Source organism: Nycticebus coucang, chromosome X, assembly GCF_027406575.1.
Source record: "Nycticebus coucang isolate mNycCou1 chromosome X, mNycCou1.pri, whole genome shotgun sequence".
Lineage (NCBI taxonomy): Eukaryota > Metazoa > Chordata > Mammalia > Primates > Lorisidae > Nycticebus > Nycticebus coucang.
Window position 1 is genome coordinate 134,061,080 of NC_069804.1, and position 24,581 is coordinate 134,085,660.

Here is a 24,581-nt window from a genome sequence, read left to right on the forward strand (position 1 = left end):
TTCCCAGAGGCGCCTCTCAGTAACCACAAATATTACTGACATAAAGTGCCTCCAGGAAGCTTTCCCTAATCCCCCCGGCCAGAATTTTGCTCCCTGGATTCCCTTAACACTCTCTTGGTACCTCTCCTACAGTACCTCCCTCGATCTGTCATGTACTGTGTGTATTTCTCTCCTACAAGATGGTAAGCTTCTGGCTCAGCGCCTGTAGCACAGTGGTTACGGCATAAGCCACATACACCGAGGCTGGAGGGTTTGAACCCAGCCCCGGCTAGCTAATGCAACAATGACAACTGCAACAACAAATAGCCAGGCATTGTGGCGGGCGCCTGTAGTCCCAGCTCCCTGGGAGGCTGAGGCAAGAGAATCACTTAAGCCCAAGAGTTTGAGGTTGCTGAGAGCTGTGACGCCACAGCATTCTGTCTCTCAAAAAAAAAAAAAAAGAAAGAAAAAAAAAGTCTCACTTTATTGCCGTAGGTAGAGTGCCGTAGCGTCATAGCTCACAGCAACCTCCAACTCCTGGGCTTAGGCGATTCTCTTGCCTCAGTCTCCTGAGCAGGAGGGAACTACAGGCACCCGCCACAATGCCTGGCTACTTTTTGTTGCAGTTTGGCTGGGCCACCCTCAGTATATGGGGCCGGCGTCCTACCCACTAAGCACAGGCATGCCTGACACCACAGCACTCTATACCAAGGGCGACATAGTGATATGCTATCTCAAAAAGAAAAAAAAAAAAAAGAACAAAACATATGGCCCCTTGCCCTTAAGAAACTTGCCTTTTTTTTTTTTGCAGTTTTTGCCTGGGGTCGGGTTTGAACCCACCACCTGCCACCTCTGGTATATGGGGCCAGTGCCCTACTCCTTTGAGCCACAGGTGCCGCCCTCTTTTTCTTTTTTTGAGACAGAGTCTCACTTTGTCACCCTCAGTAGAGTGCTATGGCATCACAGCTTACAGCAACCTCAAACTCTCAAACTCTTAGGCAAGTGATTCTCTTGCCTCAGCCTCCCAAGTAGCTGGGACTACAGGCGCCCACCACAATGCCCAGCTATTTTTTGTTGCAGTTGTCATTATTGTTTAGCTGGCCCGGGCTGGGTTCGAACCCACCACCTTCGGTATATGTGGCTGGTGCCATAACCACTGTGCTATAAGCACCAAGCCTGTTCTTTATTTTTTTTTATTGTTATATCACAGCTGTGTACATTAGTACACAGCACAAGGGGTCCAATGTGCTGGTTTCATATACAATCTGAAATATTCTCATCAAACTGTTCAATGTAGCCTTCATGGCATTTTCTTAGTTATTGTATGTAGACATTTGTATTCTGCCTTTAGTAAGTTTCGCCTGTACCCCTGTTCTTTATTTTTTAAAGAAAATCTGTGTCTCCCCTATCGTGTTTAGCGTGCTTCCTGCAATAATAGTACATTCATACTAAGTAACTGTCAAATGGAAGTCTTGACTTTTTTCCTCCCTCTACCTCTTTTCCTTCTATCATGATATCATTAATCTTGCCTCTGCTGTGCACAAAACACCCTTCGCTGGTGCACTTGGGATCCACGCAGTAGGCAGCAGGGTTAGGTTAGGTGTGATGCCGTGTCGGTACAAAAGCGGCACTCAGAGAGGAAGTGCAGACACTTACTGATTCCATGTGTTTTGCACCCACTTTTTCTTTCTCATTACCACTGCTGTCCCTCTAGCTCAGGCCCTTATCCCTCTGCTCCTGAAATATTGCCATGGTCTCCTCCCTGCTGCCCTGGCTCCACACTAGGCTTGTTCCCAGCCATCTTGCGTCCTGGTCCAAGTCAGCTTTCATGCAGTCACCCTTTCCACCTACTGTGGAATCCCACTATTCTACCATATTGACTCGATAGTCCTCAGACCGGCCTGCGAGGCTTTTAACGAACTTGTTCTGCCCACCCCTAATCTCCCCAATCTCTTTTCTCATTACTCTCTCTCCAGCCAAGCAGCTATGCTTATCGACCTGCACATATGGCTTGCTTATTTCTGTGCTTGCTCCTTGCCTTTGAACACATCCCACTTCTCTCTGCTAATTCATGCCTATCACTTCAAGATCCAGTTTAAGACACCCTCTTGTGGGAAGCCACTTCTGGTTAACTCCTTCCTGTTCTTTAGTTCCATGTTCCACATCACACTTATATATAACATTTACTTCATATTACTTTTTCTTTACTGCCGTTTTGCTTTTGAAAGAAAAAATAACAGATCTTATTTGTTGAGTACTTAGTATGTGCCAGGTAGTGTGCTAAGGACATTTTATGTACATTTTCTCACTGAAGCCTGATAATGACTTTTTGAGAAAGGTGCTCCGTTTTGCAGTTGAGGGAATCAGGGTTCAGTGAGGGTAACACACTTTCTCAAGGCCATACAACTTGGAGGTTGTAGACCTGGGATTTGAACCTGTTCCGATTCCGGAGCTTTTTCCATGTTCTAAAATTGTTTTTAAGGGAGTGTGCTCAGAGCAGGGGGCCTAAAGAACGGCTCCTCTGTTTATAACACACCCAACAGGAATTTGGGGTGATTGCAACGAGGGGCACACGAAACTTGTGGCCTCCCTATGAACAAATTCCCTACATGTGAAGAAGAAGAAAATTAAATGTATGAGGTGGGTACTGTATAATTTTTTCGGTATACTGTGTATTTGGAAAATTGCCTAAGAAAATTTTCAGAAAAAAAATTAATTAAAAAAATTGTTTTCAGGGCAGGATATGTGTCTTTGTGTGTCTAGTCTCCCCACTAAGAGTGTAGCCTCTCTTGGGTGGCATTTATGCCCATAGCTGTGACTGGATCACTTCCAGATATAAGCACAGTCTCCTCACTGCTCAGCCTGTCCCCTCCCAGAGCTCTGGCCATGGAGGTCTTAAACCTGTGAGTTCTCAAACTGGTCGAACTACATGATCACCTGGGAAACTGAAAAAGAAAAAATAAAACATCCTAATGCCCAGCCTGCAGCAAAAACACCTCCCTAAGAATCATAATCTCTAGGAGTAGGACTCAGGCATCTGTATTTTTTAAAAGCTCTCAAGGAAACTCTATTGTGCAGCCTATGTTGAGAATCACTCATAGAACACAGATGATGACTCAGTTGGAAAGCTGTTTTTCTGTTTTAAGCCCCCTTTATTGCTCAGGAATCCGCATATCCCCTGCATGCCTTGTCTTTCCTTTCCCTTCCCAACCAGACCATTTGGCTTTTTACCCAACAACATCTGAGGACGGCAGCTACCATTGGTTGAGGAGGTAGCCACATGCCAATTAAATATTGGCTCCAAGCAGGTTCTTAAACCAATGGGAAGCCTATACATCACAGGTGGAAAAATTAACATATTGAAGCTTTCAGGGTTTCACAAATACAAAAAAAAAAAAAAAGCAAATAATTTGCTCTTTTAGAAACAGCAAACACTACACCTCTTAATCTGCTAACAACCTCCCTCCACCCCCCCGGAAATCCTTTAAGAACGGAAAGTTGCACCTACTCTAAGAGTTTCCAGCAGATGGCAAGCAGGCCTGCCCCCCACCCACACTGGTCACTGGTATTCAAACAGGAGAGCTGTGGAGGGGGTGGCTGACCACAGCTGCCAGACTTTGACTTTGCACAGGTGATAGCTGCTTGCAAGTCCAAAGGAGCTGATCTGTGGGAAAGGTTCTAAGGTGCTGGAAAAGCTGAATTCCAAAGAGGTGAAATGGGGATTAGGCTCTGCCTGTCCCCCTCCCCAGGAGCCTTAGGTTGTGTCCACATGCTTCTCTGATACCCCCTCCTCTATGAGTCCAGGTTTGCATGTGCCTATGGCAGGGCCCCTACCGTGTGAACACAGAATGGGTAGAGATGAGCCAAGATATTCATCCCTTCAGCCCCTGGGGCAGCCAGACAGAGCCTGGTGTGGATAGGGTCTCTGAGGCTACCTCATTTACCCCAATGTTCCATGTGAATATAATTTTCTGTGTGTGCTATGACATGAGAAAGATCAGGAACAACGGCCTGAGGGTAGCTCCAAGTTCTCCAATTCTCCTGTGCTGAAGAACTGCTTGGGGTTGATCTGACACTTGCTAGCCTAGCTGGGTGACCTTATTAAGTGGTCAAAACAGCATGGCCCAGAGAGGGTTGAGAAGGGAAAGAAAAATGAACCCCGAAGTGTGCAGGGTCTGAACTTCTTCTGAACCACCAAACCTTACCTAACAGGCTCAAGCTCTCTTTCTCAAGTTCACCCTGTCCTCTGTTCCCAAGGTCTGTTTCTGGACGGAAGTAGCCCCTCCAAGCAAAGTTTACCTTGGCATCCATGATGCTGGTCTCCACCCGGGCCACGCCCTGGTTCTCCCGGAACAGCTGGATCTTGCTGATCTTGCTGAACTCGGACAGCACAGTGGTGAGGTTGGTTTTGAGGTCAATAACATGGCTGATGCCGTGACGGGGTCCCACCAGGAGAGTGGTGGCCGACTGCTTCTCGTCCTGATACCCAAGCATGGCAGGCAGCATTCAGAGAAAGAAGGGTGGAGGAGGTGGGGTAAAGAGGCAGAAGGAGGACATAGAAAACATGCATTGGACTGGTTCTGCTGGGGAGATCTGGAAATATCTGGGGCTCGGTGCCAGGGGCAGAGGATTAACATTGAGAGGAAAATGGTTGAGGACTCCGCTATTCTCAGGGTAGGGTCCCAGATTGTTTAAATGGACACCTTAGCCTCAGCAGCAGGTTAGCAGGGCAGCAGCAGGCTGGCTCTAGCAAAATCATGCAGTGGAAGAGGTTTGTTTGGGTTGGAGCACCCCTCCCCTAAGCCCCAGGGACTTTCCATTTGTTGCTGCAGGTCATTCAAGGCACCCACCTGGGGCTTTGCCTGGCCAGGTGGCATCCTTTCTCTCCTCCTCCCAGCAGTAGCCACTCAAACTTGCACCTCTCACTCCATGCCAAAAGCTAAACTGGCCCAGTAACTCCACCTAGCAGGGGTCCTCAAACTTTTTAAACAGGGGGCCAGTTCACTGTCCCTCAGACCGTTGGAGGGCCGGACTATAGTTTAAAAAAAAACTATGAACAAATTCCTATGCACACTGCACATATTTTGAAATGAAAAAACAAAACGGGAACAAATACAACCACACTGCCTCATGTGATTGAGGGTCATAGTTTGAGGACCCCTGGCCGGTGTTAAAGGTTGATTGGGCCCTTTCTGGGGCCTCTGTCCCTAAGATATTTGCCCTTAATAGGCACTCCAGCATTCTGAACTTAAAGGAATGGCCAAAGGGAATTTCAGCTGTGGCAGGTGGGTGGAAGAAAGAGGTGAGGGTGTGTGGGAGCAGAGGGAGGGGACAGTGAGCTTTCAGTGTTCTGCAAATCTCAGTATGTAAATGGTATCTCTAGGCCTGATACACTGGATTCCTTAAGTGGTCCTGGCAGACTTCTTGGGGCGATCAAGCATGAGCCCTCTCCAGCCTATTCCCAAGCATTAGCATCACCCTGAGGAACCGCCTGCATCTGCCTATATACACTTTGATAAGTGGCTTTCCACCAGTGCGTGGCACTAGCTTGACAGCGCTCCTGGATCCAATCAGCAGGATGATTTGAATTTCCTTTCTCCAGAGTAAAGTAGCCTGGGGCACAGTCTCAGGGGTGGGCCTGGCTCTGCCGCTCCAGGGTGTTTTTACTGCAGTCTAGGGTTGGGCAAGCCTGGGGAAATGTAAGGACTCAGGAAAGGTGGGTGGGGACTGTGGGAGCAAGTGTAATGGAAATGAAACAGAGCAGGGGCTGACAAATGATGGCTGATGGGCCATATGTAGCCCACCACCTGTTTTTGTATGGCCTGCGAGCTAAGAATCATTTTCACATTTTTAAATAGTTGGGGGAAAATGTAAAAAGAAGCACGTCTTGGGACATGTGAAGATTACATGAAATTCAAATTTTGTGTCCATAAATAGTTACTGTCACACAGCCACACCCATTTGTTTAGGCCTCATCTATGGCTGCTTTCGTGATAGGACAGCAGGGCCAAGTAGTTGCCAGAGATGTGTATGGCCTCCTTGCAAAACCTAAAATCTTTACTATCTGGCCTTTTATGGAAAAAGTTTGGAGACCTGTAAAATAGAGGAAAGGGGACCACAAAAGGGCCACGAAGGGATACTGAAAACAAATATCTTCTACTTTCTCGTTTTATCAGAGGCAGGGTCAGAGCACCAGGGGAAGGGAAAGGTAGAAGGAGGGGGAAGTGGAATGAAGGTCTTTAGAAATATTTTCCCCTCCTGCCCCCCACCCAAGGACAAGAGCCAACAAAGGGCTCCCTCCCAGCTTCCCCCATCCCGACCCACTGACCAGGCCCACAGTGTTGAACAAAACGCCAGTGAAGGTCGGAAGTTCATTCAGAATTCGAAGATACTGGAGCTTTGCCTGAATTGCAGAGCCCTGTGGAAACAACCCGCCCAGAAATATAAGAAGCTTGAAGAGCATAGGAAAAGCAAATTCATGTTCTCAGAGTCTCACCATCCAAGGACAGGGACTTGTCTGCAAGCCACACCGTGGGAATGTGAGGGAGACCCTTTGTAAAACTGCAGGGAGCTTTCAGTTTGCACAGCTCTTACCTCTACAATCCTTTCTCCTTCTGATCCTCATTCCTATTCTCCTCAAGTGTCCAGCTGACTCATTTTCTTCTGCAGTTAATTCGAACACTTGCCCCAAGTGTGACACCCTACCTAATCTATACCTCCCTGCGGAGATCCTTTACACCCTCACAGTCACCTAGATACTGGCCATCTCCAGCCAGGGGTCCCACCCTATCCCTTTAATCCTGAGACCCCAAAGTCCCAAATCTGCTCTTTATCTGGCATTCCTGGGGAACTGAAGCAGAAACCTATAAGTCACACTGGATACCTCCTTCTTCCTCTGATCTGAGGGCCACTAGCCACCAAATCATCTTTATTCTACCCCCAACACCTTCTCCAACCTATCCATCCCCATAATCTAGTTCCACAGTCATTGCCTTGACATTCCCGCCTGTGTCAAGATGACAGACAGGTTACCTTTAGGACGGATATTTCTTTCCCCTTCTCCCTCAAGTGCCTCCACACAGTTAGAGGAATCACCCTCCCTAACACATAAGTTTGTTTGTATATTTATTTATTTAGAGACAGGGTCTTCTTCTGTTGCCTGGGCTAGAGTGCAGTGGCATCATGATAGCTCACTGTAACCTACAACTCCTGGGCTCAAAGGATCCTCCCGCCTCAGCTTCTTGAGTAGCTGGGACTATACGTGTGTGCCGCCACGCCCAGGTAATTTTTTTTCTTTTCCTTTTTTTTTTGTAGAGACAGAGTCTCACTGTACCGCCCTCGGGGAGAGTGCCGTGGCATCACACGGCTCACAGCAACCTCTAACTCTTAGGCTTACGCGATTCTCTTGCCTCAGCCTCCCGAGCAGCTGGGACTACAGGTGCCCGCCACAACGCCTGGCTATTTTTAGAGATGGGGTCTTGCTCTTGTTCAGGCTGGTCTTGAATGTGTGAGCTCAGGAAGACCACCCACCTCGGCCTCCCAGAGTGCTAGGTGTGAGCCATTGCACCCAGCCCAATATTTTTTTCTTTTATTTCTTATATTTTGTTTGTAGAGGTGGGGTCTTAGGGGCTCTCACTATGTTGCTCAGGCTGGTTTTGAATTGGCCTCAAATGATCCTGTCATCTTGGCCTCCAACAATGCTGGGATTAGAAGCATGAGCCACCGCGCCCCATCAGCTTCCTACTTAAACCTTTCAGTGGCTCCTGGTTGCCTACAGGATGAAGTGCAACCCCTTTCCTTGGTACAAGAGGCCCTCCATGGACTGGCTCCCACCTGCTCCTACCCCAGCCCCTTGTTTATCCCTTGCATTCTCTGTACTTGCTTAGACTGAACTACTTGCATTTCTTCCCTTGCACCAGGGTCTCTGATATCTCTGGGCTTTTGGATCCTAGGTGGATCTGTTTGCCCAGAAAAGTCTTCCTCTCAACTACACACACAGGCGGGAGAAAAACTCCAGCCTGTCTGTCCTTCAGGACCCAGCTCTGGCATCAAAAGCACCAATTCCTGGCTTCTTCCACCTCACTTGGGCGGGGCTTGGTATTCCTTCTCTGTGCTTCCAGAGCGCCCGCGCCTGTCACACCGTGTTGGAAGTGACTATTATGTTTCCCCACTAGACTGTCCCTGACTAAAGGCCCAACCCAGGCCCTCTTCATTTTTGTATTTCCAACCTGAGCACTGGGGCGCCTCCGAAAATGTTAGCTGAGGAGATGGTGGGAGCACTGGTGCTCTCAGCTGAGAAGAAAACAATCTGATTAAATATGCCAAGCAAGGTGGGCATGGCGTAACTCTCCAGGGAATGTGCGTCTTAAAAGAGAAGCTAGTTGGTAATGCCAGGAATCTGGAATGGGTGGAATATCTGGGGGCGACTGCGTCCTGTGTCTACATCTGCATGCTGATTCTCTGCTTCTCACCACCCTCCTGCTTCTTGGGCAGGAAGCACAAGCAGACTGAGCCTTACAAGCCTAAGAAGGGCCCCACAGGGATCCGGGAAGCAGGGAGTGGGAGGCCCTCAGAGCACTAGATGCTAAAGCAGTGACCTGAGCCCTTGACACTGCCCACTGACCCATTCTCCAGGTCAGGCCTTGTCCCTTAATGATCCTCCTCCCCCCTCCTGAGCTGGGTTTTTAATCTCCCAAAATTCCATATCCTGGGGCTGATAAATTAGAAAGCTGTTGAGGGACAGAGCAGTCATTTCCATGGAAAACACATGCCTCCCCAGGGTCCAGTGCTTTCTATAGGACAAGTGCTCAGTGAGCACTCATTGGGGAAAGGACCTGCGAACTATCTCCTCCTGAACCTTGGCCCTTTGTGCTGTGGGCCCTGAGCTCTCTTAGTGACATGCCACTGAGCTGTCTCTGAGGGAGGCTCAGGCCTGGGGAAACCTCTCCATACCTGCTCCCATATCTGGCCAAGCTGGATGTGCACTGAGTCAAAAAGAGTGTTGAGAATCCCCAGAGGACCAGACCCTGCTGGCAAACCCCTCAGGATCTCCCTGTGGCCAGTGGTGCCTGAGCACGGCACGCCCAATGGCCTATACTTTGGGTACCTTGGTGTCACAGGAAGGATGTGTTTGGTGAGCCTTCAGTTGCTGAGAGAGAGATTTCCGGAGGTTCTTCTCTTTGATGCCCTGCAGGAGGGAGGGGGGAAGAAAGGGTTCCAGGCCCCACTCCTTCCTAAATGTAGAAGAAAAGTAAGAGATTAGTGAGAGACACACAGTGGAACAGAGGAAGATGGTAAGACACAAATTGAAACTGAAAGTGTGAAGTAGAGGTGGAGGACTAGAGACTGGGAGGAAGAAAACGAGGGATGGGGACCAGAGAGTAACACTGGTCGCCTTTCCCCAGTAGACCTTGTAGTTCTAGGGCCTCACGGTCTAGGTGTGAGGAACTCCAACTCTCACTCCCATCTGTGCCCTACATTTCTAAAAAGCACAGCTCAGGTCAACCAGTGGACTATTTCCCTATTTGCCCCCATCCCGAAGGGCCCCAGCACAACTCACTCCACATTCTTGAGTGAGATCTTCTGACTAGGTCGAGTGGCTGAGACAGTGATATAGATGTGGAGGGCAGCAAGTCCCAAAAGCATCTCTGGCTTGGGGTCCATTCCAAAGCGTTCTCGGATAACATCGTTCCGACTCTGCAAGACAGGGCAGTCCAAACCCATCAGTTAAAGCAGATGTTCCCTCCTCATCCCCTGATCTACTCCTGTACATCCCAATAAAGAATCATGGTGTCTGGGCGGTGCCTGTGGCTCAAGGTGTAGGGCGCCGGTCCCATATGCCGGAGATAGGGGGTTCAAACCCAGCCCCTGCCAAAAAAATCACAAAAAAAAAAAGAATCATGGTGTCAGGAAGGCGTGCTAGATCAAGGGAAAGAGGAAGGTGCTACCCTTTGGGAAGTGATGACTGAGGAGCCTTGGGTCTCAGAGACACTATTTATTCACTTTATTCAGCGGATACTGGACAGCCTTCTCTGTGACAGGTGCACACAATGGCAAGGCACAAATGGGCAGAAAGTTCAATTCACCACAGAAGCAAATACATGGGACCAACCTCTTTCTTTCTTTTTTTTTTTTTTGTAGAGACAGAGTCTCACTCTATCGCCCTCGGTAGAGTGCCGTGGCCTCACACAGCTCACAGCAACCTCAAACTCCTGTGCTTAGGCGATTCTCTTGTCTCAGCCTCCCAAGTAGCTGGGACTACAGGCGCCTGCCACAACGCCCGGCTATTTTTTTTTTTTTTTTTTTTGCAGTTTTTTGGCCGGGGCTGGGTTTGAACCTGCCACCTCCGGCATATGGGGCCAGCACCCTACTCCTTTGAGCCACAGATGCTGCCCCCAACTACTTTTTTTTGTTGTTGCAGTTTGGCTTGGACTGGGTTTGACCCTGCCACCCTCCGTATATGGGGCCGGCGCCCTACCCACTGAGCCACGGTGCTGCCCGGGACCAATCTCTTTCTTTCCTCCTCTTAAGAAAGATGCTCCTACTTATTCTGGGGGGTCTATATTCACCCCCGAGCCATATGAACTTCCCCTACTACCTCTGCTGGGCACAAGGGAAGAAAGACATTGAGAGGGACTCTCCATAGGGCTCTGGCCCAGAAATCCAGGGCAAGAAATGGATTACAGGAATAAGGCTGACATTTTGTTGTTGGGGTCTGAAGGACAAAAACTTTGATGAGTCATTCATCCCTATGGTATGCCTGAGGGGGTCCCCTGGAACTGCTGTCCAAGGATACCATAACCCGTAAGCCCTGAGGGGTCACAGCCCCAGCCATCAATGTATCAGCCTTGGGGCTGGGTGCAATGTATAGTCCTAGCACTCTGGGAGGCTGAGGCAGGTGGAGTCTCCAAAACTTGCTTCAGTTTTGGAGACTGAGACCAGCCTGAGCAAGAGCAAGAGCAAGACCCTGTCTCAATTAACCCCCCCCCACAAAAAAGCCCAAGTAGCTGGTTGTCATAAAGGGTACCTCCTACTACTAGAGAGGCTGAGGAAAGAGGATTGCTTCAGCCCAAGAATTTGAGGTTGCTGCGAGCTATGATGTCCCAGCACTCTACCCAGGGCAACAGAGTGAGACTGTTCAAACCTCCAGCCCCAGTGTATGTGGCCCGCACCGTAACCACTGTGCTGCGAACACAGAGCCAATACCTAATACAATTTAAATGCTATGTACATAGTTGTTATACTGCATTTTTAATTTTGTATCCAAATATTTTCAAAAGCTACAAATGTAGAACCTTCGAATATAGAAGGCCAAATGTAATATGAATATTACAAGATCACTACACAAACCCCATTATATTTCTATATGCTAGCACTAAATAATTGTAAATGGAAATTAAAGATAAAATCATTTACAATAGCATCAAAAATACGAAATAATTAGGGATAAATCTGACAAAATACGTGAGACGACAGTGCCCATAGCTCAGTGAGTAGGGCGCCAAGGCTGGAGGGTTCAAACCTGGCCCCAACCAGCTAAACACCAATGACAACTGCAACAAAAAAAAATAGCTGGGCATTGTGGAGGGCGCCTGTAGTCCTAGCTACTTCGGAGGCTGAGGCAAGAGATTCGCTTAAGTCCAAGAGTTTGAGGTTGCTATGAGCTGTGACATCACAGCACTCTACTGAGGGTGACATAGTGAGACTTTGTCTCAAAAGAAAAAATATGTGGGAGATCTATACATTGAAAAGTACAAAACACATTGAGAAAAATTAAAGAAGACCTAAATAGATATAGAAAAACAATGTTCAGGGCGGTGCCTATGGCTCAGTCGGTAAGGCGCAGGCCCCATATACCGAGGGTGGCGGGTTCAAACCCGGCCCCGGCCAAACTGCAACCAAAAAATAGCCGGGCGTTGTGGCGGGTGCCTGTAGTCCCAGCTACTTGGGAGGCTGAGGCAAGAGAATCGCCTTAAGCCCAGGAGTTGGAGGTTGCTGTGAGCTGTGTGAGGCCACGGCACTCTACAGAGGGCCATAAAGTGAGACTCTGTCTCTAAAAAAAAAAAAAAAGAAAAACAATGTTCATAGGTTGGTAGACTCAGTATATATATTTTGGTAGACTCAATATTGTTAAGATCTCAGTTCTTGGGCAGCGCCTGTGGCTCAGTCGGTAAGGCGCCGGCCCTATATACCGAGGGTGGCGGGTTCAAACCCGGCCCCGGCCAAACTGCAACCAAAAAATAGTCGGGCGTTGTGGCGGGCGCCTGTAGTCCCAGCTACTTGGGAGGCTGAGGCAAGAGAATCGCTTAAGCCCAAGAGCTGGAGGTTGCTGTGAGCTGTATGAGGCCATGGCACTCTACCGAGGGCCATAAAATGAGACTCTGTCTCTACAAAAAAAAAAAAGATCTCAGTTCTTCCCAAATTGATCTAAAGGGTCAACATAATTACAATCCAAATCACAGTAGGTTTTTGGTAGAAATTGTCAAGCTGCTTCTCAAATTCTATGAAATGCAAAGAACCTAGAATAGCCAAAATGATTTTGAAAAGGAAGAGCAAAGTAGGAGAACAAATACGAAACGATTTCAAGACTTACTACAAAGCTTTAGTAAATAAAAGAAATGTGTTATTGGCATAAGGATAGACAAGTAGATCAATGGATCAGAATAGAGAGTTCAAAAATAGATCACACATATATAGACGACTGATTTTTGGCAAAGGTGCAAAGGCAATTCCGAGGAGAAAGGATAATCTTTTAACAAATGATGCTGTAACAATTGGATATCTATATGAAAAGAAACCTCCCACAAAACTTTGATTGGTATGTTGCACCACATGCAAAAGTTAATTCAAAATGGATTATATGCCCACTTAAATGTAAAACCTTAAATGATAAAACTTCTAGGAAAAAAAAAAGGAGAAAATATTTGTGACCTTGGGTTAGGCCAAGATTTTTTAGACGAGACACCAAAAGCATTGCCCATAAAAGGACAAACTAACAAATTGGATTTCATCAAAATTCAAACATTTGCGCTGTGAAAAATACTGTTTAGAAACTAAAATGGCAAGCCACAGACTGAGAGAAAAATAATTGCAAATAACATATCCAACAAACAAATTGTACCCAGAATACATAAAGAACTCTCAAAACTCAACAATAAGAAAACCCATAACCCAATAGAAAAGCAGCCAGAAGATCTGAAAGGACACTTCACCAAAGAAAAAGCATGACCTCAAACAAACACAGGAAAAGAGGCTCAACATCATTAGTCACTAGAGAATGCAAAGGAAAACCACAATGAGATGCTACTACTCATTATTAGAATGACTAAAATAAGAGAAATACTGAGAATTCTAAGTGTTGATAAGGATATGGAGAAACCACATGGCTGGTCAGAACGGAAGATGCTAAAACCACTGTAGAATACAGAATTGGAGTTTCTTTTTAAAAATTAAAGATCTGTATAATCAAACCATTTCCTGTCCTAGATATTTACTCAAGAGTTAAGAAAGCAAGCCAGTTGTGGTGGCTCACATCTGTAATCCTAGCACTCTGGGAGGCGAGGCGGGTGGATCACCTGAGCTCACAGGTTTGAGACCAGCCTGAGCAAGAGCGAGACCCCTGTCTCTAAAAATAGCCAGGTATTGTGGTGGGTGCCTGTAGTCCCAGCTACTTGGGAGGTTGAGGCAAGAGGATCATTTGAGCCCAACAGTTTGAGGTTGCTGTGAGCTATGACGCCACAGTACTCTACAGAAGGTAACAAAGTGAGACTCTGTTTCAAAAACAAAACAACAAAAAAAGAGAGATCAGAAGCATATGTCCATACAAAGACATGAACATGAATGTCCATGGAAGCTTTATCGCAAGAGCTAAATCCTGGAAACAACCCAAATGTCCGTAAACAAGTGAATCAATCAATAAGCAAATTCTGGCACATCTATACTGTGGAATACTATTTAACAGTAAAAAGAAATGAACTATTGATACATGCAACAACATGGATGGTGCTCAAAATTATGCTGAGCCAAACAAGCCAGGCCAAAATAAGTGTATGTACTGTATGATTTGTTTATACGAAACTCTAGAAAATGCAAACTAATCTGAGGTGACAGAAAGCAGGTCCGTGGTCATCTGGGGCTGGAAGAAATGAATTACAAAGGGGTCTGAGTAAACTTTTGGGAGGATATGTTCAATATTGGATATGTTCAATATTTTGATTGTGGTGATGGTTTCAGAGGCATAAACATATGTCAGAACTTAATATTTTATGTTTTTTTACTTTTTAAATTTTTCTGCCAGGAACACTGTGTTGAGACAAAACTTATTATACTATGAACTTTAAACATGTACAGTTGTGTGTCAATTAGACCTCCAAGAAACTTTTAAATATAAAAAAGAAGGAATACAGCTAAAGTCCATTATCATTATAAAGGGGAAGGACAGATAGGGTGGGCATGGTCTTATCCCCAAATTCTAAAATATTATCACCAAGGCAATCTGCAAGAAACTTAAATGAAAAAAATTCAGTGCAAACAAAATGAGAACTAAACTTATAAAATTCATAGAACAATCATAACATGTTATCCCCTAGAGGGTAGGTAAAGGAATTTGAGGCAGTTTGAGAGATGTTCCTGTTGGGCACAGTGGCTCATGCCTATAATCCTAGCAATTTGGAAGGCTGAGGTAGGAGGGTCACTTAAGTTCAGAAGTTCAAGGCCAAGACTAGCCGGGCCAACAAAGTGACAACCCATCTCTACAAAAAATTTAAAAAATTAACTAGGTGTGGTAGGTACTTGTAGTCTCAGCTACTTGGGAGGCTGGGGCAGGAGAATCACAAGAGTTCAGGAGTTTGAGGCTGTACTAAGCTATTGTGCCACTGCACTCCAGCGACAGAATAAGATCTTATCTCAAAAAAGAAAAGAAAAGAGAAATGTTCCCAACATTTTAGATTGTCAGAAGGGCCAGAAAGGTCAGCCACGTTGCGCCATAGTACCTCCCCAGGTGTCACCATCAGAAACAGATAAGGAATGAGGGTTTATCTTTATCTTATCAAGTGCTATGTATGTCCTAAAACTCAACATCTCCCAAAATGCACTCTTTTCCCTCCCAACCCATACCACTGCCTGTATTCCCTAATTTGTAGAGTGATACAACCCCTACCAGACACTTGCTAAGTCAAAGCCATCAAACCTGCCTTTTAAATCTCTCTTGCAGGCTGGGTGCAGTGGCTCACACGTATAATCCCAGCATTCTGAGAGGCTAAGGAGGGTGAATTGTTTAAGTTCAGGAGTTTGAGACCAACCTGAGCAAGAGCAAGACTCTGTCTTACTAAATACAGGATGTCTATAAAATTCGTGTGCACTTACAAAGTTACAACTATTTTAAACCACACATCAACTTTATGGACACCCTGTACAGAAAAAGACCAGCCAGACATGGTGGTGCATGCCTGTAGTCCCAGCTACTCGGGTGGCTAAGGTAAGAGGATTGCTCAAGCCCAGGATTTTGAGGTTGCAGTGAGCTGTGATGCCATGGCACTCTACCCAGGGCGATAGATTCAGATTCTGTCTCAAAAAATAAATGAATAAAAATTTAAAAATTTAAAAAAATTGTACCCTTAAAAAAATAAATATCTCTTGAAACCTAACCCACCCCTGCATCGTGATCCTGGTTCTGGCCAGCTAGTGTACTTCCTCAGCTTGAGTGCTCTTTTGAAATCATTCATCTGACCAGGAGATTGTGCTTTCATCATTTCTGTTCTCCTATCTTCCAGCAGAATTCCTTTCCCCTGGCAGCACATTTGAATCACTTGAGGAATTTAAAAAATACCAATGTTTGGACCCCACTCCCATAGATTTTAATGTAATTGGTCTCAGGTGGGGCAGAGAACTTTTTTCTGAAGCTTCCTAGATGATTTTTTTGTTTTTGTTTTTGAGACAGAGTCCCACTGTGTTGCCCTCGATAGAGTGCTATGGCATCACAGCTCACAACAACCTCAAACTCCTGGGCTTAAGCGATTCTCTTGCCTCAGCCTCTCAAGTAGCTGGGACTATAGGAGCCCACCACAACACCCGGCTATTTTTTGTTGTAGTTGTCATTGTTGTTTTAGCTGGCCCGTGCTGGGTTCAAACCTGCCCCCTTCCATGTATGTGGCTGGAGCTGTAACCACTGTCCTACGGGTGCCCAGCCTTCCTAGATGATTTTAATGTACAGCTAGGGTTAATAATCATTGCCCTAAAGTAGTGGTTCAGCCGGTGCTTGGTGGGTCATGCTTATAATCCTAGCACTTGGGAGGCCAAGGTGGGTGGGTTGCTTGAGCTCAGGAGTTTGAGGCCAGCCTAAGCAAGAGGGAGACCCCATCTCTACTAAAAATAGAAAAACTAGCAAGATGCTGTGGTGGGCGCCTGTAGTCCCAGCTACTTGAGAGGCTGAGGCAAGAGGATTACTTAAGCCTGGGAGTTTGAGGTTGCTGTGAGCTAGGCTGATGCCATGGCACTCTTCCCAGGACAACAGAGTGAGACTTTGTCTCAATAAATAAATAAATAAATAAATAAATAAATAAAACAGTGGTTTTTGGCTCGGCATCTGTAGCTCAGCAGCTAAGGGTAGCAGCCACATACACAGGAGCTGGCAGGTTCAAGTCTGGGCCTGCCAAACAACGACAACTGCAACCAAAAAAGGGAAAAAATAGCCAGGCATTGTGGTGGGTGCTTGTAGTCCCAGCTACTTGGGAGGCTGAGGCAAGAGGATTGCTTAAGCCCAAGAATTTGAAGTTGCTGTGAGCTGTGATGTCACAGCACTCTACTTAGGGTGACAAAGTGAGACTTTGTCTCAAAAAAAAGTGGCTCGACACCTGTGGCTCAAGTGGCTAGGGTGCCAGCCATATACACCTGAGCTTGCGGGTTTGAATCCAGCCCAGGCCCACCAGCAACAATGATGGCTGCAACCAAAAAAATAGCCGGGTGTTGTGGCGGGCGCCTGTGGTTCCAGCTCCTTGGGAGGTGGAGGCAGAAGACTCGCTTGAGCCCAGGAGTTGGAGGTTGCTGTGAGCTGTGATGCCATATCACTCTACCCTGGGCAACAGCCTGAGGCTCTGTCTCAAAAAAAAAAAAAAAGAAAAAAAGCAGGGGTTCTCAAAGTCTTTGGGCATTAGAATCCCCTAAAGGGCTTGTTAAAACACAGGGTGCTGGGCTCTATCTCCACAGTTTCTGATTCAGCAGGACTGGGCTGGAGCCTGAGAACTAACATCTCTAACAAGCTTCTAAGTTCATGCTGATGCTTCTGGTCTGCAGACCACACTTTGAAAACCATTGCCTGGCCTCAATCATAAAGCCTATGCTTGTCACGGCCTGCTAAGCCCTTCACCACCTGCTTCCTGTCTCTCTAATTGCATTTCCTATTTCTCCTTAACTCAGATCCTCTATTCCTACTATAATAAAAATCACTACAGCATTTCCATCATGCCATGCTATTTCATGCCACCATGGCGTTTGTAACATAAGACCCTCTGTTTAGAATTGTCCCCTGTACTCCAGCACTCCACACACAGAAAACCTCTATTCATCCTTCAAGGCTGAGAGCACGCATGTATCACTTCCTCTGTGAAGCTTTCACTGCTCTCCCCCATGTAGAGTTGGACAAATGTTTTCTGGATGCCCTCATTAACAATGCACCATGCTGCTATCATATGTATTTGTGCACACACGTGCTCTAGTGAGCCAGCACAGTTCTTTGTTCATCCCTGATTGCCAGTACCTAGCATAAGTCCCAGCCCAGAGTATGTGTTCACTAAATGTTTCTGTATGAGCATGGTAGTCATTCCCACACTAGAGGTAGGTGTTAGGGGTTGGGACTGCTTGAAACCTACATAGGCTTGTTAAACCTTGTGATCCTGTGAAGATGCCAGAGTTACTGTGGTTTCTTATTTCTCAAAGCTGATGAGATCTGAGTGGACAAATAGACATACTTTGAGCCAAAGCTAGGTCAGGTCACCATGTTAACCAACTTGGCCATGGCCTACAATAGCAGCAGAAATGGAAAGGCCCTTCAGAGATACCTGGAGGTTGGAAAAACTTACATAGTGACTGCAGTGTGATGGTAGAACAGCCTGCCTGCTTGTCTGTCCATTGGTCTGTCTGTCTGTATGTCCCCAAGCCAGACTCTACCTGGATGTATAGGTACTCAAAAGCAGCAGGATCCCGACGCAGGAGCTCCACAGGGTCTTTGGGAAAGAAGCTTATTCGGAAGAGGCATTTCATTCCGTGATAGTGTGTCCGCTGCACCACCTAAGGCCCAGGATGAGAGGTGAGAAGAAAAGAGATGTGGAATCAATGGTCAGGATGGTGGGCAGTCAGCTCAGTGACTCCTTAAGGTAGAGCCTGGGGCAGAGCCAGGCTGTTCTTTCCCATTCCGTCTCCTACCTGGCAAATTCCGATTCCCCTTATGGGGAAATGATGAGGGACCAGGTCTTTTCTGCATGTCTGACCCAAAGTCACAGGAATTTTAAAATCACTTATCTAAGACATGACCTTTATCAACAATTGCATCTAAGGCCCAAGACACTAGGTAGGAAGAGAGGACTCCTGGGAACTTCTCAGACTCTCTTCTGGCTGTGGGGCTCATGCCTTCACCTTGACAGGAGCTTAGCCTCGAGCACAGTAAGTTGCTGATTAGAAGTCAAATCAAAGATTTAAAATCCCATGTCAATGAATAGATGAAACAAGTTGGCAATATATTGGAATTGTCAATGCTGGGGATGGGTAATACAGTATATTATTCTATATTCCTTCTACTTCTGTGTATTTTTGAAATTTTTCATCATAAAAGTTTAAAATCCCATTGGGAACAACAGACCAATTATATTCAAAGGGCTGCATAGGTGCTAGGGAGGCACTTAGGCCTCCCTCCAAGCAGGGCACCTACAACCCTTCCTTTCCACCTATGAGTTTCTGGATTGCATTTGGCTGAGAACTAAACTTGAAGAACGTTTCTTTCCAAAAATCTTTTCTTCTTCTTTTTTTTTTTTTTCTTTTGCATCTGCTATTGGTTTTTACGTGGTTTCCATGTAGGCTTTGAAAAGGTATTTCTTCCCGGGCAGCGCCTGTGGCTCAAGGAGTAGGGCGCCGGTCCCATATGCCGGAGATGGTGGGTTCAAACCTAGCCCCGGCCAAAAAACCACAAAAAAAAAGAAAAGGTATTTCTTCCCAACTATTCCTCTTCACCTCTGTCCCACCCTACCTGGGAATATTGACTGGCTGCCCCTCTGAGACTTTTTGGTGCTTCACCGTTGGTGAAATGCTATCTAGCAATCCTGGATTCCCGCAGCCTTTTTCCATATGGGGAGGGATGGGAAGAACAGACAAGTTTTTCCCACTCCACCTTGGAAGGTGATGTGGGTGGTGTGCTGCCTATTCTTGGCCCTAACTCAGTCAATTCCCAACTCTCACTTCTCCTAACCTCACTAGATTACATTACCTTGACCCTTCTATTTTACAGCCTTAATCGAAAGAGCCAAGTTTTAGGCCTCGCAAGGTGGCTCAGGCATGTAATCCCACCACACTGGAGGCCGAGGTAGGTGGATTGCTTGAGCTCAGGAGTTCAAGACCAGCCTGAGAAAAAGTGAGACCCCGTCTCTACAAAAAATGGAAAAACTAGCCAAGTGTCATGGGGGCAGGGTGTGTGTGTGCCTGTAGTCCCAGCTACTCAGGAGGCTGAGGCAAGAGGATCTCCTGAGCCCAAGCATTTGAGGTTGCTGTGAGCTATGATGCCACAGCACTCTACCTAGGACAAGAGAGTGAGACTCTGTCTCTAAACAGAAAACAAAAAACAAAACAAAAACAAGAAAGAGCCAAGTTTCTCCCTAGAAACATAAAAGTCTAACAGAACATAGACAACTTGCCACTGCTCTATAACTCAGTATTCTGGGTGCCATGTGACTTATCAGCCCACACTCTTCCCACTAGACACTGAGACTAATAATCTTCATGCCTTTCTCAGGTCACAAAGGGCTTTGTCCAAAGCCCTTTGGAGGTGAGGAGTACTGGCTTTGGGTGAGAACCACAACTTCTGGGAGGTATCTGAGTCTATCATTGTGTTTCCAGACTGGAAGTGCCTTGGGTCCTCTTCTAGACTAGAGGCCACATGTAAAGCTATCAAGCCAGGAAAAAGGAGTTACTTACATAAGCCAGGGGCTGCTTGTCCTGGAGAAGCAGAAACTTGTGATTCTGTTCTGGCCCAGCATATTCAAGGACAAGAGCAAAATGCTCAATGTACCTCAGGGAAAGACGGTCCTGTAATGTCACCATCACATCCTGTGGAAGACAAAAGCCTTGAGAGGAAGATCCGTTCTGGCTCTAAGCTATTCTAAGCACCAAGCATGGGAGGGAGAATCAAACACCAAGAAAGATAATCCTGGATGAGCAAAGTGACTCCCGAGTGCTGCTAGGACTGGGCCCTGGGAACACCAAAGGTGCAGGGGATGAAGGTAGGTGTTTCTGAATTTCGCCTGGCCAGGCATGTGGCACAAGAAAGTCATGTCTCTCCCTCCCTCCCTCCCTCTCTCCCTTGCAGTCCACAAATTATTTCCAGAATGCTTACCAAGTGCCAGACACTGTGTTAGCTCTTCCCTCCCCTTTTCTTGTAAATCAGAACATCCATTCAGTTTTATCTGTCAACTCTTTACTTAGGAGTTATCCAAAGCAAAATTTACATTTATATGATTAAAAAGGGTACTATGGGCCGGGTGTGGTGGCTCACGCCTATAATCCTAGCACTTTGGGAGGCCGAAGTGGGTGGATTGCTTGAGCTCACGAGTTTGAGACCAGCCTGAGCAAAAAGTGAGACCCATCTCTACCACAAATAGAAAAACTGAGGCAGGAGGATCACTTGAGCCTAAGAGTTGGAGGTTGCTGTGAGCTATGACGCCACCACACTCTACCCAGGGGAACAGCTTGAGACGCTGGCTCAAAAATAAAATAAAATAAAATAAAATAAAATAAAATAAAATAAAAAGGGTGCTATTTCCGGATTCATAATCTAAATCAAATAACTTGAGTTACTGGCAAACTGTTCACTTTTGACCGTATCTGGCTTTTATAGACAATCAATTTAGCAACTTGAAAAATGTAGCCATGCAGAGGAACTATGTCATGTTGTCTTGTGCACAGTCACACATCTGACTACTTCTGGGCTCTGTCTGCCCTGCTGCCCTACTTTGATTAACGATATTAGGGTGTCTGGAAATATATGGGTGCCCAAATGTCAGTTTTAAGACTTCCGCCACTGATTTGCTGTGACTTTGGCTTATATACTGGGCTCCAGTGTGTGTGTTCATGGAGTTGGCATCTCTCAGCCCCCAAAGGCTGGAAAGAAGCAGGCTTGGGAATGTGAATCTCCCTTACAGCCAGGGTTGCCAAACAAGTCCCTCATTGAACACTGAAAGATGTTCAGCCATTCAAATGTAAGGCTGGAAATTGGTGAGTACTTGAGAGCATCTCTTTGTGTTATCCAAGTAGTCACAGAGGCACCAGTGTTGCTGGAGCTCTGTCAGGGACAGATGAGGTTTTCTTTGCAGTTCGGCTGTACTGGGATTGTGGACAGCCAAGCCAGTGATTGCCAACTGGTGTTACAAGTGTAACAGCCCCTGTGTCAGGCTGTCAATTCACCCAGGTACCTCTCTGGGACAAGTGGCTTGGCAGCCAAAGTCCCAATAAATAGTTAGCACACGCTTCCTGAAGTCAGAGTGAGATCATGAGAGAGGGGAACCCTGCTGTGCTGGAAGGCTGGGGCTACCTGGAAGCCACAGTTGGCAGTGATGATGTAAGGTGGGAGAACCTTGGAGAAGCTTCCAAGAGGAGAGAGAAGGTAGTATATGCTACACTGTCCAGAAAGAATCCACAGTGGACATTCCAGCCCATGAATAAATACTGAGGAGATTTCTTTTCTTTTTTTTTTTTTTTTTGGTTTTTGGCCAGGGCTGGGTTTGAACCCGCCACCTCTGGCATATGGGACCGGCGCCCTACTCCTTGAGCCACAGGCACTGCCCTGAGGAGATTTCTGATACAAAGAGATATCTATATCTGGAGGAGGGACATTCAGACACCCCTTGGGTAGCCTAGTTCTGTTCCAATGCCCCCTCCCATAGCCTGAGACCTTCAATAGCCAAGACACCATCCGATGGCACCCTAAGGGGACCTCTATCCTCTGTCCCCTGGGGAACCCACCTAGGTCTAAGCTGTCCAAAGAAATTCTTCTTCTTCTTCTTTTTTTTTTTTTTTTTGTAGAGACAGAGTCTCACTTTGTCGCCCTTGGTAGAGTGCCCTGGTGTCACGGCTTACAGCAACCTCCAATTCCTGGGCTTAGGCGATTCTCTTGCCTCAGCATCCTGAGTAGCTGGGACTACAGGCACCTGCCACAATGCCTGGCTATTTGTTTGTTGCAGTTTGGCTGGGTTTGAACCCGCTACCCTTGGTATATGGGGCCAGCGCCCTACCCACTGAGCCACAGGCGCCACCTCAAAGAAATTCTTAGTTCAATCAACATGGGTTAGTCACAGTGTATTGATACGAGGGTGCAACTGGCACTTTGGGCAGGACAATTCTTTTTTTTTTTTTTGAGACAGAGTCTCAAGCTGTCATCCTGGGTAGAGTGCTGTGGCGTCACAGCTCACAGTAACCTCAAACTCTTGGGCTTAAGGGATTCTCTTGCCTCAGCCTCCCAAGCAGCTGGGACTACAGGCACCCACCACAACACCCGGCTATTTTTTGGTTTGTAGTTGTCATTGTTTGGCAGGCCCAGGCTGGATTGGAACCTGCCATCTCCAGTGTATGTGGCTAGGTGAGCTACAGGTGCTGAGCCTGGGCAGGACAATTCTTCACCATTCAGGGACTGTCCCACTCCTTGCAGAATACTTAGCATCTCTGACCCTGAGACACCAAATCTTTGTGAAGACCCAAAATACCCTTTGCCATTTCCAGAATGGGCCGTATTGATCTTGTTGAAAACTACTGGCAAGGCCCATTCTGAGCACCGGAGAACTCCTCTTAGCAAAAGTTTTCCTCGTCCAGGGGTTTCTTTATTTATAGGGTCGTCTTGGTCTCAGTGTGGGAACTACAGGACATCTGTGTGCCAAGGTAGGTTTGCTGGGTAGGCATTGCAGCTGCCAGCAGTTTGGGCAGCACTGATTACATTAAAACATTTATTCTGGGGATGGCATTCTCTTTCTGGAGAGAGTCCAGAAGAAGAAGGAATGGATATTTCTGTCCCAGAGCTGGTGAATCTGGGGGTTAATTGCATCATTGCCTCTGCTCTTCAGGACTAAGAGAATCACTACGAATTTCAGACGCCTGGCTGAGCTGTTAAGAATCACAGCTCAGTAATGCTCTTCCTGTGAAAAGAATAGCCAAAGGGGCTATGGCTGGACTTTTCAAATCTTGGTTCAGAGCTTAAGATCTGCTTGTTATTTAAAAAGCAAGAGGTGGTTAAGCTAATCTCCCCAGAGATTGTGTTTGTTTATTTCTGCGTGTAAACTTGCGTAGGTGTTACCGTATCAATATAAATCACTGATGCTTATTATCCACAGTTTAATGATATTTACGCTCCTCAGTTCCTAAGTTCCTGAACGACGCTGTGCAACATGAACACAAAGCAGTTCACCAGTAGATGTGCGCCCAAGTGCCCACATGCACCCATGCGCCCATGTGCCCACGTGCATACACACGCAGCATTAACAATGACTAGCACACAGTTGGGCATGCAAATGTCCACTTCCATCATCATCTGTGGACTGCATTTTTGCAGCTTTGTTCTCACAAGCATTGGGAGCTAAAGATCACGTGCTTGGGAAGCAAGTAGATTCAGACAAACAGCAGGGTTTATTCTGGAGAGGGCAATGCTGGCCTGGGAAAGGAGACTCTGTAGGTACCTTTACAGTGGTCCGGCCATCAAATGTGAATGACTTAATCTGCCCATTTTCTAAGAAAACCTTCAGGACGTTGGGGATGAGGAGGAGAGCTTCCTTCTTCATCATTTTCTGTGAAGAAGCATAAAAGAACAGAGAGTGAGAGACTCATTTAGAAGGAGGAGGGACGCAAGAGGAAAGGTATGGAGAGGAACAGAGAAAAGGTGAAAGTGACAGGGAGCCAAAGGTGCAGGAGGACAGAGAGACATTGTAAAGAGTGGATCAATAATGATGCTATGTGGGAACTAGAGCCAAATTAGCCAAGAAGGCACTGGGCCATGTCAAAAGTTCACCCTTTGGCTAGGCACGGTGGCTCATGCCTGTAATCCCAGCACTCTGGGGGGCTGAGGTCGGCGGATCACTTAAGCTTAGGAGTTTGAGACCAGCCTGAACAAGAGTGAGATCAGTCTCTATTAACAATACAAAAACTAGCTAGGAGTCCCAGCTATTTGGGAGGCTGATCGTTTTAGCCCAAGAGTTTGAGGTTGCTGTGAGCTATGACACCATGGCACTCAGCCCCAGGGTAAATGAGTCAGACTGTCTCAAAAAAAAAAAAAAGTTCACCCTTCATTTAACATCATGGTGCACCCTTTGTGGTTCACATCTCCACCGCTTGGCCCATAGAGCAGTGCTTGGCCCACGGAGACC

The 24,581-nt window shown here is 46.6% G+C and overlaps 1 protein-coding gene and 1 non-coding gene across 13 annotated transcripts in view; one reads left to right on the forward strand and one right to left on the reverse strand.

Annotated features, from left to right (window-relative positions):
- The window catches only part of FRMPD3 (FERM and PDZ domain containing 3), a 159,095-nt gene that overhangs the window by 39,495 nt on the left and 95,019 nt on the right, over positions 1 to 24,581 (reverse strand). For 11 of the 12 annotated variants that reach the window (XM_053581094.1, XM_053581090.1, XM_053581098.1 and 8 more), the window contains 7 exons: positions 23,898 to 24,005; positions 20,155 to 20,286; positions 18,142 to 18,261; positions 9,539 to 9,675; positions 9,086 to 9,212; positions 6,308 to 6,397; positions 4,279 to 4,458 (listed from right to left, as the gene is read on the reverse strand). In XM_053581094.1, coding sequence (XP_053437069.1) covers positions 4,279 to 4,458; positions 6,308 to 6,397; positions 9,086 to 9,212; positions 9,539 to 9,675; positions 18,142 to 18,261; positions 20,155 to 20,286; positions 23,898 to 24,002 — 891 coding nt within the window. In that variant the 5' untranslated portion in view covers positions 24,003 to 24,005. The remainder of the gene's footprint in view (positions 1 to 4,278; positions 4,459 to 6,307; positions 6,398 to 9,085; positions 9,213 to 9,538; positions 9,676 to 18,141; positions 18,262 to 20,154; positions 20,287 to 23,897; positions 24,006 to 24,581) is intronic. The other variant, XM_053581089.1, reaches the window with a different exon arrangement.
- On the forward strand, positions 2,462 to 2,592 carry LOC128578872 (small nucleolar RNA SNORA11). Its single transcript, XR_008377971.1, has one exon. It is a non-coding gene; the product is annotated as a small nucleolar RNA SNORA11 (small nucleolar RNA).